At 45.1% G+C, this 14,719-nt stretch overlaps 2 protein-coding genes across 2 annotated transcripts; one reads left to right on the forward strand and one right to left on the reverse strand.

The window, feature by feature from the left end:
* Positions 1-1,612: 1,612 nt before the first annotated feature.
* LOC119309963 (RHOMBOID-like protein 10, chloroplastic) lies at positions 1,613-5,303 on the forward strand. Its single transcript, XM_037585851.1, has 9 exons — positions 1,613-1,867; positions 2,195-2,451; positions 2,556-2,610; positions 2,696-2,776; positions 2,866-2,962; positions 3,067-3,134; positions 4,426-4,524; positions 4,618-4,659; positions 4,741-5,303. Exons 1-9 carry the CDS (start codon positions 1,676-1,678, stop codon positions 4,882-4,884), a joined length of 1,035 nt encoding a protein of 344 aa, XP_037441748.1. The 5' UTR covers positions 1,613-1,675; the 3' UTR covers positions 4,885-5,303.
* A 506-nt stretch (positions 5,304-5,809) lies between these two features.
* Positions 5,810-11,752, reverse strand: LOC119309964 (inverted formin-2-like). The gene is made up of 5 exons (XM_037585852.1): positions 11,500-11,752; positions 8,276-8,385; positions 7,831-8,202; positions 6,975-7,734; positions 5,810-6,312 (listed from the first exon to the last, which is right to left on the reverse strand). The coding sequence occupies exons 1-5, from the start codon at positions 11,732-11,734 to the stop codon at positions 6,296-6,298; spliced, it is 1,494 nt and encodes a 497-aa protein (XP_037441749.1). The 5' UTR covers positions 11,735-11,752; the 3' UTR covers positions 5,810-6,295.
* Between the last annotated feature and the right edge of the window lie 2,967 nt (positions 11,753-14,719).

The raw sequence follows: 14,719 nt of genomic DNA on the forward strand, positions 1-14,719 counted from the left end.
CTCTCTCAGAAATGGTAAGTTAGAAGTGTAGGTTTAGTCTGATGGCTCTCTCCACGAATGAAGAGGAGGTGGAGGGGTATATATAGCTTCCACACAAAATCTAACCGTTACACACAATTTACCAAACTCGGTGGGACCGATTTAGCAGACTCGGTCGGACCGATTTAGTAAACCTAGTGACCGTTAGTGATTTTCGGTGGGACTGACATGCAACTCGGTGAGACTGATTCGGTTAGGGTTAGGGCATAACGTAATCTCGGTAAGACCGATTACACAAACTCGGTGAGACCGATTTTGGTAATAAGCTTTCCAGAGAGTTGGTCAGGTAAACTCGGTAGGACTGATTTGCTCTTTTCGGTGAGAACGAAATGTTACAAAAGGGAAACAGAGAGTTTACATTGCAATCTCGGTGGGACCGATCGCTCACTTCGGTTAGACCGAAACGTTACGAAGGGAAACAGAGAGATTACAATCCCATCTCGGTGAGACCGAGATCCCTATCGGTAGGACCGATTTGCCTAGGATTTGTGGCAGTGGCTATGACATTTGAAATCGGTGGCGCCGGGTTGGAAGATTCGGTGTGACCGATTTTGGCTCTGGGTTTAGGTCATTTGTGGATGTGAGAAAGTAGCTGAGGGTTTTGGAGCATATCACTAAGCACATGAAGCAAGAGGCTCATTAAGCAACACCTCATCCCTCCTTGATAGTATTGGCTTTTCCTATAGACTCAATGTGATCTTGGATCACTAAAATATAAAATGAAGAGTCTTGAGATTTTGAGCTTGAGCCAATCATTTGTCCTTAGTATTTTAAGGGATCCATTTTCATCATCCATGCCATGCCGTTCATTGAGCTTTCCTGAAATAATAGTCTTGGAATAGCATTAGCTCAATGAGCTATATGTTGTTATGAATTACCAAAACCACCTAGGGATAGTTGCACTTTCAGTCTAGCATCATTGATGGACGTGTGGAGTTATGTCTTTGACAGATCTGTCTTTGGTGGTTTTGCTCGGATCTATTCGTTGTTCGTTTATGTTCTTGTGTCTTCACGTTGGATCCTTCTAATCTACACTCTTCATGAGGCCTTAGCACGATGACTTCCCGACTGTCTACTACAACAAGGTTTGCCCAGCTTCGGCGAGGGAGGGGCGATGACAGCGGCGCGCCTTCAGCTCGCTTCAATGCTTGTAGTTGTCGCTAGGTGGTCTACGGTTCTGGATGTAATTTTTATTATTTCTAGTGTTCATTGTACTACAGTTATTGAAGATGAATAGATCATGAGTTTTTTCCCCAAAAAAGAAAGTGTTCATTGTACTACAGTTATTGAAGATGAATAGATCAGGAAGGAGTTTTCCCCCCAAAAAACCCATTTCTAAAAAGTTAAAAATCTGACGTCATATTGGGGATCTTTTTTTAGGCATTTCTTTTAGTCTACAACTTTTGAAGAGCGTGCGGGCCGCAGAGGTACTTATGACATGGGAAAGGCCCATGATGTTGGCGCTAGGCAAAAGAAGTCCACATGGCCCACCGTAGCACGGTCCGATGCCGCTTCTCCAAGCAAAGCGAGAGGAGTTATTACTCAAAGAGAAAAAAAAAAGCAAAGCGAGAGGAAAGCTCTCTAATCGAGAGGCATCAACGGGGTCCACGACGCAGGCTTGTGGTGCTCCCATCCCATGGCGCCGTGGCTGCTGCTCCCCTCCTTCCCGTGGCCTCCCCCGCCCCCTCCCGGCTCCTCCTCTGGCCGCGGCGGCGGAGGCGGTGGAGGCGACGGCGGAGATTGGAAGCCCAACGTCGTCACGGCCATCGCCGGCGTCCACCTCGGCCGCTCCCTCCGCCGTCGCCTCGCCGGCCTCCTCTGCTCGCCGGTACTGGCGCCCTCGCTTAGCCTTCAATTCACTCTTCTATTGTGACGCGAATTGTCGAACTGTAGGGTTAGTTATGAGCTAGTATGACTTATCATTTGTAGTAATAAACTGTGATATCCTTCAGTCTCTAGTTATACATATGTTGGTTGTTATCATGATCACCTGTGCTGCCTTGAACCCTTTCACTTTTCATGTTGGGATATGTTGGTTGTTATCATGATCACCTGTGCTACCTTTGAACCCTTTCACTTTTCATGTTAGAAATTGGTTTAAGAATTTGTGAGCTTGCTGCATAACTTGATCTGAACTGAATTGTGCAATGTATAGGAGGTGCGGTCTCTTGATGTCTTACCGAGAATAGGTGACATTTGGTTTGGAGGATCACAGCCACTTGACACACAGCACCTTCTTGGGACGCTGGGAAATGTGTTCTCCACATCGTTTGTTTGCAGTTCTGCTTTTTTCGGTGGGAATAGGTCAGGTGGGAGATACGTCGGTAGCGGAAATTTGCAGCCCAGACGGTCTCATGGGATCAACTCGAAGAAGAGGCTGTGGACTAATGTCCTTCTTGCTGTTAACATCCTGTGAGTCCATGGTCAGTTTAAGTTGCGTAATTCCCTTCTGTTTTATAGTATTAGCTTTCTGTCAAGATTTGTGGATTAACAGAGTTTTATTACTTTAACGAAAGGGCTTATATCGCTCAGATAGCATCGCAAGGAAAGCTTCTTATGTGGGGAGCAAAGGTTGGTACGTGTTGAAATTTCCATTTCACCTAAACTCTGTTTATTATTTGTCTTATGGGACTGCAACCATGATTTACGATGGAAGGTCAACAGCCTGATTGATAGAGGGGAGTTTTGGCGTTTGGCTACATCAACAATTCTTCATGGAAATCTTACTCATCTTGCTGTATGTGATCCTGTTTCTATCAAGAATTAGAACTGTACTATACAAAATGACCATTGCTAACTTCCCTTCCTATCATTGTGGCAATGCAGTTCAATTGTTTTTCTTTGAATTCGATTGGCCCTACTGTGGAGCTCGTTACTGGTCCTAAAAGATTTCTTGCTGTTTATTTCACTTCCGCACTGGCAGGTGTTTGTTTCTCCTTGTTACCTTTTCCGTTAATTCATGTGGCGGTGTGATTGCTGTCTGCTTCTTGGTTCATAAATGATTCTTTATTCTTGGAACTGTAACAGGTTCACTAATGAGTTATCGCTATTGTCAATCACCTTCTGTTGGCGCATCAGGGGCCATTTTTGGACTGGTATGTCTAGTTCATTTCCAAAATACAGTTACATAAATATTTTATTATGTGTGATGCCATAATCATGGTTGCTTAACCCTACAGCATGGCATAATTTACTAGAAATATGAAATTACGAAATGTCACTGATAGATCAGAACATAGATCATCGGTTGTAATTTGTTCAGATTGTTTCATCATTATTTCTTTCTATTCTACGACCTCAAAGTTGGAAACTTCAATTTGACCCAGTTCTATGTACTACATTGGTGTATATCTTTTGTTTGCACGTCTTGATTGAGTTGGCCTTTAATGTACATCTTTCTGTCTGCCGTACTTGAGCATTTGAAAAATATCATTTTGACCCAGTTCTACGTACTACATTTGTCTATCTTTTGTTTGCACATCTTGATTGAGCTTGCGTGTACATCGTTTTGTCTGTCGTACCTGAGCATATGAGAAATATCATATCATCTTGACCCAGTTCTATGTACTACGTTTGGTGTATCTTTTGTTTGCACATCTTGATTGAGCTGGCCTTTAAGGCCTTGTACAATGCAAGGTGCTTAGGGCCAATTCTTTTGGGCGGCTTAAAAAATAAGCTGCCTCTCCCCAGCTTAAAAAATAAGCCGCCTCTAAATTAGTTATCCCATTAGTAGTTTAGAAGCCCCGATGAGGATAAGAGGCGGCTTATGGAAAAATTGGGGAGAGGCGGCTTATTTTTTAAGCCACCCAAAAAAATAAACCGAATTTTGTCTAAGCACTGGTGCTTATTTACAGAGGACAAACGCTTAATTAGGCACCCCTGCTATAGAGATAAGCAGCTGGTGCTTAAGAAAAAATCGGTTTATTTTACTAAAGACCTCCCTAAGTGGCTTGCATTGTACAAGGCCTAATGTACATCGTTTTGTATGTCGTACCTGAGCATTTGAAAAATGTTATAACATTTTGACCCAGTTCTATGTACTACATTGGTGTATCTTTTGTTTGAACATCTTGATTGAGCTGGCCTTTAGGCCCCGTTCGGGAATCCACCGCTCCTAGGATCCGCAGAGCGGCTGTTTGCTGGCTCCTATATTTTGCACTACAGCTCCGTCCGCTCCCGGAGCGGAGCCGTGGAGCGGAGTGAAGCCGAACGGGGCCTTAATGTACATCGTTTTGTCTGTCGTACTTGAGCATTTGAATAATATCATTTCTAATTGCCACCAATATTTTGTGTACTAACAACAAGAACCGTAGGCCTATTCTTATTTAGTTAAGAAATTGCTGATATCGTTCCTACATCATTTTATCACCTTATGTGCATCATCAGGTTGGTGCCTATGCTGTTTATACATGGAGGCACAGAAAGCTTTTGGGGCATGGAAGGGAAAGTTTAGAGCAGATCGCACGTGTGGTCATCTTAAACATGGTAGTGATTTATATATTTCCACTTACCTCATGTTTCTTTGTTTTCGCTATTTGCTTTATTCCATCTGAAAGTCTCATATATTCGGTTTGATAGGGTATGGGTCTCCTTTCAAGGGGCATTGACAACTGGGGTCATGTAAGTCTCCCAAACCTCTGCGTAGTTCATTCCTCACTGTAATCAAATGTTTAGCTCATGAGTTCACTTAATTAATGGCAGCTAGGAGGCTTGCTCGGGGGAGTGGCTGCGGCATGGTTTCTTGGTCCAGCTTGGCAAAATCAGTATGTACCAAAGGAGGGAAGAATGGTGTTCAAAGACAGGGCACCCATTCACCAGCTAATAGGCAGTAAACGATCGCGGTAACAGCGTGTATGATAACCGTGCTCCTATTTTTACTGTGTATATTAGCTGAGAAACGTGGGAGAGGAAGGATAAAAGAAAGTAAGAAGGAAGATCGAGACAACATACCAAGCAAAGGGAGCAGCCGAAAACCATGGCTGATACCTAGTTTTGCAGAAGAAATCACCCACCATGTCCATGTGTGGCGGCTGCTGAGCTAGCTCTAGCTCAGAGGAGAAGAGCAGTGCCTCTCGAGCTAGTTGGTGTGTTTGGATCATTTGCAACTCTTACACTTGTGACAGGGTAGGTCAGGCGATACTGACAATTGTATTTTACGTACATGTTTATTTATCAAGCATTGCTAGCGCCTCGTTGATAATCATTTGTGTACTGAATTCATGATTGATCCTGCTAACTATGGGTATTGATCATTCTTGTCACCACTTTGTTTTCTTACGGTGCATGGATAAAATCTGTTGACTGTTGTGGCATGCCAATAAAAATATTGGGCACCTGTGTTCAAAAAGAAGAAGAAAGCTGCGCGCCTGCAAAATTCAGGACTCGTTACCCCTTTCTCCCTGAAGTTCTTTTTCTCGTTTTTCTTTTCTTGATCTGGGATTTGCGCTCCCGGCTTCAGCTTGGTTTAACTGAACATGAGTTCACAGTACTGAAGTGAACATATACAGGTATTTTAGGGGATACTTGATCGGATGCCAAATTTTGGTTTAGTTCCACCTTTATTTTCCAGTAAATCCGATCAAATGTGGAACCAACCTAGTTCAACATACCAAATTTGGCACCATTCCATTTTTTAGTTAATAATGTTGACAGCTTGGCCAAAATATAGGCTTATTTTATTCCCACCAAGGTGAAGCACATGAAAGGCAAGCCAAAAGCTGTAACCTCGGTGACCTAACTTTGATATTTCAACAACATAGCCAAGCGCGCCACAGTACAAATGCTAAATTACCACTCAGCGCCAAAAGGCCCACTGCATGAAATGCCACATCAAAGATGAGCGTTGTAGTATGCTGAATATGTCACAGGTAAGAGTATTAATACATTCTTCTCTACCATAAGCCCCCAGCCCTTCGGCGAGACCTTAAGAGTACACATTCTTCTCTACCACAAGTCCCCAACCCTTCGGTGAGACCTTACAATTTGGTAAAGGCGTAAGGCAGCCACCTTCGTGACATAAAGCCCTGTAAATTAGCATAATATAGACCTATATCTACAGTTATATCCGCCTCAGATGGTCCGGAATTCACCATACAGTTAAAATTTACTGAAAAACAGAACCCGCCTTCGCAGCATCATATTGTGATTCCCAGTTCAGGAAGTACCAAGCAGCAAAATTGAAACCATATCGACCTCGTATTCAGGATAGATTTGTGAACAATGGAGCAGATACATTGGAAGCAATCTGACCATCACTTCAGGAATGGAGGAGAGCTGCAAGTTTACACTCAAATGAGATTTATTTTGCTCATAATTTACCCAAGGGCAGAGAACTGAAAAGCAAATTGAAGCAGCACATATGTAACTGAAGCAGGCTTCAGCTGGCAGCAGTACTTGTGGGTTTTGAAAAATTGGATTCAATCAATGCAATTTCACTAACAGGATACATACATAAATCAAATGTCCACTAGACCTGATCGCATATCAATCCATATTGTAGTGGTGTACGAAAGAAGCACCCAATGCACCACAAGACAAAATATTAGGTTAATTCAAAATAATACAGATCTTCTATCTTCACTATGATCATTTAAAAGGAAAATAACCCTAATAGTCTAGTATCTATTACTCCCTCCGTTCCTAAATATTTGTCTTTCTAGAGATTTCAACAAGTGACTGCATACGGAGCAAAATGAGTGAATCTACACTCTAAAATATGTTTATATACATCTGGTAGTCCATTTAAAATCTCTAAAAAGACATATTTAGGAACGGAGGGAGTAGATACAAATAATGCAGTAGATTTGTGTCTCAATTCGTAATTCAATAGTTACTTGGCAACTAAAACACTTCAAACTAACTATCCAAATATTCAACATTAAATTAGAAATACAACCCTAAGTACATGCTACAGAGATAAGAGATCAGATACTTACAATACGGAGATGGAGCAATTGGAGGAGACTTGGTTGTTGTGCCACTTCGTTTCTTCCGTGGAGGAATTGGATGTAGAAAATGAGGCACTGGGGGTGAAGGTATCGGCATCATTTGATAAGTTGGTCCAGGGACTGCGTTTGGTACATGATTTGGAGATGGTAAGGGATGGGGAGGATCTACACGGCCAGGGATTGGTGGAAATGCTGGAGGAAGGTATGGTTTATGAACTGGGGGGGATGGAACAGCAGATGGCTGTGGTGAATGCACAAATGGAGGCAGCTTAGGGCCACTACCAAAGCAGGGTGGTTTTAACATTGGCCTACCAGCTGGAGGAAAGGGGTTACAGTCGGAGCATGGAAAACAAGGGGGGTGGTTGGGTAAAGGGGGAGAAGCCCGAGGAGAGGGACTAGAGGTTGGAGGTGTAAGGTACGGGACACTCCCAGATGGCGACAAAGATGGTGGTACACTTGTAGAAGGTGATGGAGAGGGGGATGGATATGGAGATGGTGAAGGAGCTGGACTAGGAGACAAATCTGAGATTGAGTGTTGCAGATATGATGACAGCTGAACTCCTTTTACTTTACCAAATACAGAGTGATTAAGCCCAAGGTTCCTCGCGTCAGGTTCTTTGATTAGCTCAGCTAGTTGTTTCAATCTATATGGCAACAGAATACTAGTCCCATCTAACACCGATGCCTCAATAGTTGCTGGGGCTTCAACTGAAGAACCAATTTCATTCCTGAACTGCAAATATATTCTCTGCATATTTATGATAGACAGTGAGCTTAAATCCAAAAAAATGAAGCCAGAAAATCGGTAATAATACCTCATCAAAAGTGGTTAAATCGGTAATACCTCGTAGGACCTCAAGTTCAATCCAAATTCCAATTGATTTTTTAGCTCTGTAAGATTACCCAAGATCTGACCAATGGAGTTGTTCAGCACAAAGTTGAATAGTGGGTCTGTGCTTGTCCATATAGAACCAGATTGCACAGGAACAACAGTAATTCCTCCAGGGAATCCCAACAACTCGATGGAAGATGGATAACCAAAAATTGATGGTGTCAAGGATAGGTTCAGCTGCTTCAGCATCATCCCTATTAAGGATGACCTCAGTACACTAAGGGCCGGCAAACTTATCGAAGCATCTTTTGGATAAGGAAGAACACCAAAAACCACACGCGTGGAGTATTTAGAAGCTAAGGAGTGCATCGAAACAATGGAAACCTGTTTTAAAACATATTTGGATTAACCAATGGTGAAGGCAGAAGAATAAAAGAGAAATAGAAAATTCTGTCACCTTGCTATTAGGTACACCAATCTCTTCAAATATGTCACTCCCTATTCTGTCCATGTGAGCAGCAAGGAATGATACTGGCTTTTCCAACGTGAAACCAACCTGGATTTCAGCTGAACCAGAGAAAAGAGTCCTTCAGTCGATATTCAAATCGACCATTAGGCATCACTATATAGTTCTATGAAGTAGAAAATGCAAATGACATTTTTACACACAAACAAATGAGCAAATAGAAATAGACAAGCTCTAGGAAAATGGTCGCCAAGTGAGCCAAGATGAAGGGACAATGTGGTTTAGCTTTGTTGAGTTTGGCACAGTTCACTAGAAGCAAATAACTAATCTAGTGGTAAAATAGGATTGCTAGTAATGGTTTGAGAGATAACAACCAGTTAACAAAGAATCACTCTGACACTTCCGCAGACGGGGAGTGACTAGGGTATAAAAAGCTACAGGTCAAATACACTTGATAAATGTGCCACGAATACGAGGGACTGGGAGCGTGTTTGGTTCAGGTCCTTGCTGCCGAACGCCTGGCCTGGAGCTTCCCTGGGAGCAGCCTGGTCTTTGTTTGGTTAGATTCATGAAAAATTTAGACCCAGTGCATGACCTGGATCGTCCAGGCAGCTGGTTAGACTTCCAGGCGTCCTATTCTGGTAGCCTGGATCATGGAAAGCAGCAGCATGGCGCCAATACAGCACTTTGCAGATGGGTTACAGGCCAGTATGTCAGCATATATATTTTAAGTAAGGGGTTTATATTCTACTTAAGCCCTTAAAATCCAGGGTTGAAAAAACACTAGCATAGGCAGTGTGAGTTCAGTTACAGGTGACAACCCTATTAAATCTTGAAAAATATGACGAGTATGAGAATGTGAGGTTGCTCAAGCCACTTCAAACAGGTCCCAAATATACAAACTATTAAAAATTTATTGTCTGAGCAAAGAATAATAGCCACATTTTACGCTTAAGAATGTGTTCCTCCCTAAACTACAGAGAAAATATACCTTCAATCATTCACTGAACAATTTCTTATCTAATTCATAGGCATGCATAAGTATGGTAGGTATGTCAAGAACATAACACACACCCGAGAACACTTCACACAAACCCTTAAAAGCAAAACACGAGAACACTTGTAATTAATCCATAGCCTAACTAACACAACCATGCAATGCCAGTGATAAATGAAGCCAATGACATGTATGGCAAGCCTCCATTTAAATGAGCATCTTATACAGGCAGGGTAAAGTAAACACAGCAGTCACGTCTGGAATCATCAGTGCACTACCACCAGCTTATGCAGTAGGCAATTCATAAATCCACGACCCCTGTTATCATGACAATTAAGTACTCTGGAAACAAATCACACATCTAACTTTGACAGAAACAAGCCAAGAATTCTACGCCCTGTGTGTTAGGGAACCCATGAAAGAGCAAATCATACAGGTACAGGCTGTATACAAAAGAAAAATAGGGCAATTTGAGGATTTGCCCCACCTTTCCTTGCACTTTGAGGATCTGCCCTCGATTCTGTTGTAACTTAGGATTTGCCACTACTTTCTCAAAAACTTGATGATTTGCCCTTTATGCCTGGTTTGAGATTACACTACAAAACGGATGACCAATATACCCTCTCTCCAAAACCAACTCAAAGTTCATCCGGCAGCCCACTCCTCGTACTATTGTGTTGCTTTCCTCTCTTTATGCTCCGATGCCGTCGTTGACGTTGCCGCTCCTCTCTCCACATGCTCTCCTACCCACGAGTAGATGCTTCTGCTCTTCTCATCACCACCACCTCCATCATCTACAACGGCATGTGCTCGAGGGGCAACTCCGGCATTCGTCCATGGGCGAGATGCTCGGGCAAGGCGCATCACTTGTAGTTGTAGAGCCGTGAGCTCTCCTCGCAAGGTATCTCACCTCCCTGCGTTAGTCTCCCATGAGGCCATGACATCGCGCACCCCATTGTCCTTCACGAGTGCCAACAGCCGCGCGTGCATCTCCACAGCCGCGGTCACCGTGGCGCGGACACGATGTCCAAGTCGCCATTAGTGAGCAATCGCAGAGTGGCGCTCAGGGGCGCGTCACGAACGCCATGTCGCGCGGCCTCCTTCTACTCATGCGCGCCGCGGTTGCTTGTAGTCGTGGCACCGGTCCTTGCGGCGACGTCTGGCATGTACCCCATGTCGGCCATGCTGCTCGCCGTGGTTGTGTGCGTGGCCACCGTCAGCCTCGTGCGGTGTCGTCCAGCGCAGTGATAGATGAGGGCCTGCTCGGCGCCTCAACAAGTACGCCAGCCAGACAGGTTGCTGTAGGTCGAGCCCGGCCGCTATGGCCGCCACGCACAGGGCCGCCTCGCCGACTGTGGTCGCTTGGCTGCAGGTTGATCTCGGCCGCTGCGGCTGCCGCGTGCAGCACCGTCTGCCGACCGCGGTCTCCGACACCGCCGCGCCGTCCGCCACAAAGCCTCAACATCGACGGCTGCAGGTCAAGCCAGTCGTTGTGGCCGCTGCGAGCACAAACGCCGGCAGCCTGGCACCCGTCGCGCTGTCCTCTCAGGGGCTGGGCTAAGGTCATCTTGATTGCAGGGGTATTTTAGACATTTTATAGTGGGCTCCCCTCATCAGGGGCAATTCATCAAACTGTAGGCAAAGGTGTGGCAAATCCTAAGTTACAACGAAAACGAGGGCAAATCCTCAACGTGCAAGGAAACATGGGGCAAATCCTCAAATTCCCCAGAAAAATACGGGAAACCAAGTGCCATGTCCAAGTGACCTCTAAGGCTCTAACAAGACATTTCCAGGAATACCTTTTGTGTTGCATCAATCATAACAGTTGCCTTCAAACCCCAGGTCATAACAGCAAAACCTATATGAACTTGTAATTCAAACTAACTGAATCCAGAATCCGAAATTCATTACAAGAAGAGAAGTAGACAACTAATCATTCACCAACCAGAGACAGCCAATTGTCCCAGAGCACCAGGAGACCGAAGTTGAGTAGTAAATCGTGCAAATCCTAGATCCAGGGCGGATGCATCGAAGCATCGAACAGCAGCCCGAGGCGATGAACTCGCAGTCGTCCCATCTAGTCGATCCGCCGTCTAAGGCCTAATTGACCGAGTCATCACTGCACCCACGCGCACGCGCAATAGACCAACTAACCCAACGAATCCCTTTTAGTAACCACGAGGGAGGAGAACTTAAGCGGTGAAGGCGGAGAGCTCACCGGCGAGAACGTCGGGGTCGCTGGAGAGGTAACCCTTGGGGCGGGAGGGCAGGAGGAGGAACAGCGCCGGGACGAGGACCCCGACAGCGAGCGCGAGCACGAAGACGCACCGGAACGAGACGGAGCGGCCGACCGCGCCGGCGAAGCCGCAGCCCCACCCTCCTCCTCCGCCGCCGCCGCCGGCGATCGCGAGGCCTCCCGCGCCGCCGAGCTCGACATCGACGGGCTTCCCCATTCCGAGCGCATCTGACTCCGCCCCCACGACCCCCAGCTCCCCGCCGCCGCCGCAGCCACACGCGGGCGCGCGTGGAGGCCGCCGGCGTCGCCTGGACGACTGGACGCGCCGCGCTTCTACCTCCCGCCGGCGAGACTGTCGGTTAAGTAGGTTTTTTTTTCCTCCCTCTCTCCACCTCGTCTCCCCTCTTGGATTTATCCCCTTGTTTTGTGCTTGAGGTGGGTACCAAGTATGCGGATGGATTTTGGTGGGGAGGTTTCTCTTTTTTTTTGCTTTGCTCAGTGCCCGAACCATGTGCTATTTTTTTGCCAACATATACATTCGTGTTAGGGTACGATATTTCTTTTTTGAGCTGTGAGTAGGAGTATATTTTATTGCGACCATTTCGTTTGGGCATCGCCGTCAGTGACGCTGCCTAAGAGCATGGTTAATAGTATAGCCAACTGCGGGCTATAAGCCAGTGCCATGTCATCTACTCTCTTCGTTCCTAAATACTTGTCTTTCTAGTCATTTCAACAAGTGACTACATACGAAGCAAAGTGAGTGAATCTACACTTCAAAATATGTCTACATACATCCGTATATAGTAGTCATTTGAAATGTCTAGAAAGACAAATATTTAGGAACGGAGAGAGTACAACCCATCTTATAGCCAACATGTATAATAGTAGATCAAAAGAGTGTACTACTTTTTCATTATGTGACCCACCTTTTATTCTCACAAACTGCCTAGGAGCACGTGCTAGAGCTGGCTCTTCACGAAGAGCCCGCTTACCTTCTCTCTCCTCTTCTCTTTCCTCCAACTAAGCAAAAATATACTAGTTTATTTCATATAGCCTGGTGACTCGTCTCTATTATACTTGCTCTAACGCTCTGGCTGCGAGGCCAAATCCCACCTTGCTTTCCCGACCAACCGGGCATGTGAGGACATGCGGCGGGCTACCTCACTTGCCATTTCTTTTTTCTTGCCTCTCGTCATCTTCGTCACAGGTCACTTGTCAACTGGGACGCACACCTGTGCAGACACCGAGTGCGCTTTTGTTTAGTGACTGCACCGTCTTTGCGTGTTTTGTGCAGCGTCCGTGTCATTAGAGCATGGATAATAGTATAATCAGCCGCCGGCTATAAACCAGTGCCATGTCATCTATAGCTCATCTTATAGTCAACATGTACAATAATAGATCAAAAGAGTATACTACTTTTTTATTATGTGACCCACCTTTCATTCTCATAAAGTGCCTAGGAGCACGTGCTAGAGCTGGCTCTTCATGAAGAGCCCGCTTACCTTCTCTCTCCTCTTCTTTTTCCTCCAACTAAGCAAAAATATACTAATTTATTCCTTATAGCTCGCTGACTCAGCTCTATTGTACTTGCTCTTAGGTGGCCGCGATAGACTGGCTTTGGCTGGCCCCAGTCAGTTGGTTGGGGGGTTCACCAGAGAATTCCTACTCTTGTTTGTATTATTACACGTACCGCGTGATGTGGCGCAATGCATGACAGGTGTAGTAAGCAATAGTATTCCTTCAATTTCATACTTGATTATAGCTATTCGCGATGCATTGTTTAATATTTTTTATACATGCCACAGAAAATGTCCTTTTTCGCGGAAATTTTGTATGCGAACATAAGATGTCCGGATGTAGACGCGGGATTTTTTTCTCGAATTTTTTTAACAGTTTGAAATGTGTATTTTATACATATTTCATAATAGATGTATCCACACCTAGAGCCAAACCGCCACTCTCTGTAAAGATTTTTTAAAAACATTTAGGCCTACTTTGGTTTGCAGAAATATTACAGGATCCCTCGCAAAAAAAGTATTTTAATAAAATTTTCTTTCAACTGCTTCAGTTTGTACGAACGGATTCTCATTTTCCTATCATAGGAATAAGTCCTTCACATTTCAAAGAAAAATATATATTGTATTTGTTGGGGAACGCAATAATTTCAAAAAAATTCCTACGATCACGTAAGATCTATCTATGTGATGCATAGCAACGAGAGAGGATAGTGTGTCCACGTACCCTCGTAGACCGAAAGCGGAAGCGTTAAGTAACGCGGTTGATGTAGTCCAACGTCTTCGCGATCCAACCGATCAAGCACCGAACGCACGACACCTCTGCGATCTGCACACGTTCAGCTCGGTGACGTCCCTCGAACTTTAGATTCAGCTGAGGCCAAGGGAGAGTTCCGTCAGCACGACGGCGTGGTGACGGTGATGATGAAGTTACCGGCGCAGGACTTCTCCTAAGCACTACGACGATATGACCGAGGTGAAAAACTGTGAAGAGGGCACCGCACACGGCTAAAGATCAACTTGTGTGTCTATGGGGTGCCCCCTCCCCCCGTATATAAAGGAGGGAGGGAGGAGGAGGCCGGACAAGGGAGGAGGCGCGCCATGGGGGGGGGCAATCCTACTCCAAGTAGGAATCAACCCCCCGTTTCCTATTCCAACAAGGAGAAGGGGGAAGGAGGGGGAGGAGGGAAGGAAAGGGGGGCCGCCCCCCTAGTTTAATTCGGTTTGGGCTAGGGGGGCGCGCGCCTAACCTTGGCCCGCCTCCTCTCTTCCACCACTTGGCCCATGAGGCCCATTAACCATCGGGGGGGGGGGGGTCGGTAACCCCCCGGTACTCCGGAAAATACCCAATACACCTCGGAACTATTCCGGTGTCCGAATATAGTCTTCCAATATATCAATCTTTATGTCTCGACCATTTCGAGACTCCTCGTCATGTTCGTGATCTCATTTGGGACTCCGAACTGAAGGAAATATGCCCTAGAGGCAATAATAAAGTTATTATTTATTTCCTTATTTCATGATAAATGTTTATTATTCATGCTAGAATTGTATTAACCGGAAACATGATACATGTGTGAATACATAGACAAACATATAGTCACTAGTATGCCTCTACTTGACTAGCTCATTAATCAAAGATGGTTATGTTTCCTAACCATAGACATGTGTTGTCATTTGATTAATGG

Source organism: Triticum dicoccoides, chromosome 5B, assembly GCF_002162155.2.
Source record: "Triticum dicoccoides isolate Atlit2015 ecotype Zavitan chromosome 5B, WEW_v2.0, whole genome shotgun sequence".
NCBI classification, from domain to species: Eukaryota; Viridiplantae; Streptophyta; class Magnoliopsida; order Poales; family Poaceae; genus Triticum; species Triticum dicoccoides.

Excerpts from the sequence above, each read along its gene's own strand:
- LOC119309963 (XM_037585851.1), top strand. The coding sequence starts at position 1,676 with ATGGCGCCGTGGCTGCTGCTCCCCTCCTTCCCGTGGCCTCCCCCGCCC. Across the intron at positions 1,868-2,194 it reads CCGGCCTCCTCTGCTCGCCG|GAGGTGCGGTCTCTTGATGT; the intron begins GTACTGGCGCCC and ends TGCAATGTATAG. Across the intron at positions 2,452-2,555 it reads CTTCTTGCTGTTAACATCCT|GGCTTATATCGCTCAGATAG; the intron begins GTGAGTCCATGG and ends CTTTAACGAAAG.
- LOC119309964 (XM_037585852.1), bottom strand. The coding sequence starts at position 11,734 with ATGGGGAAGCCCGTCGATGTCGAGCTCGGCGGCGCGGGAGGCCTCGCG. Across the intron at positions 8,203-8,275 it reads TTGGTGTACCTAATAGCAAG|GTTTCCATTGTTTCGATGCA; the intron begins GTGACAGAATTT and ends GTTTTAAAACAG. Across the intron at positions 7,735-7,830 it reads TGAACTTGAGGTCCTACGAG|AGAATATATTTGCAGTTCAG; the intron begins GTATTACCGATT and ends ATAAATATGCAG.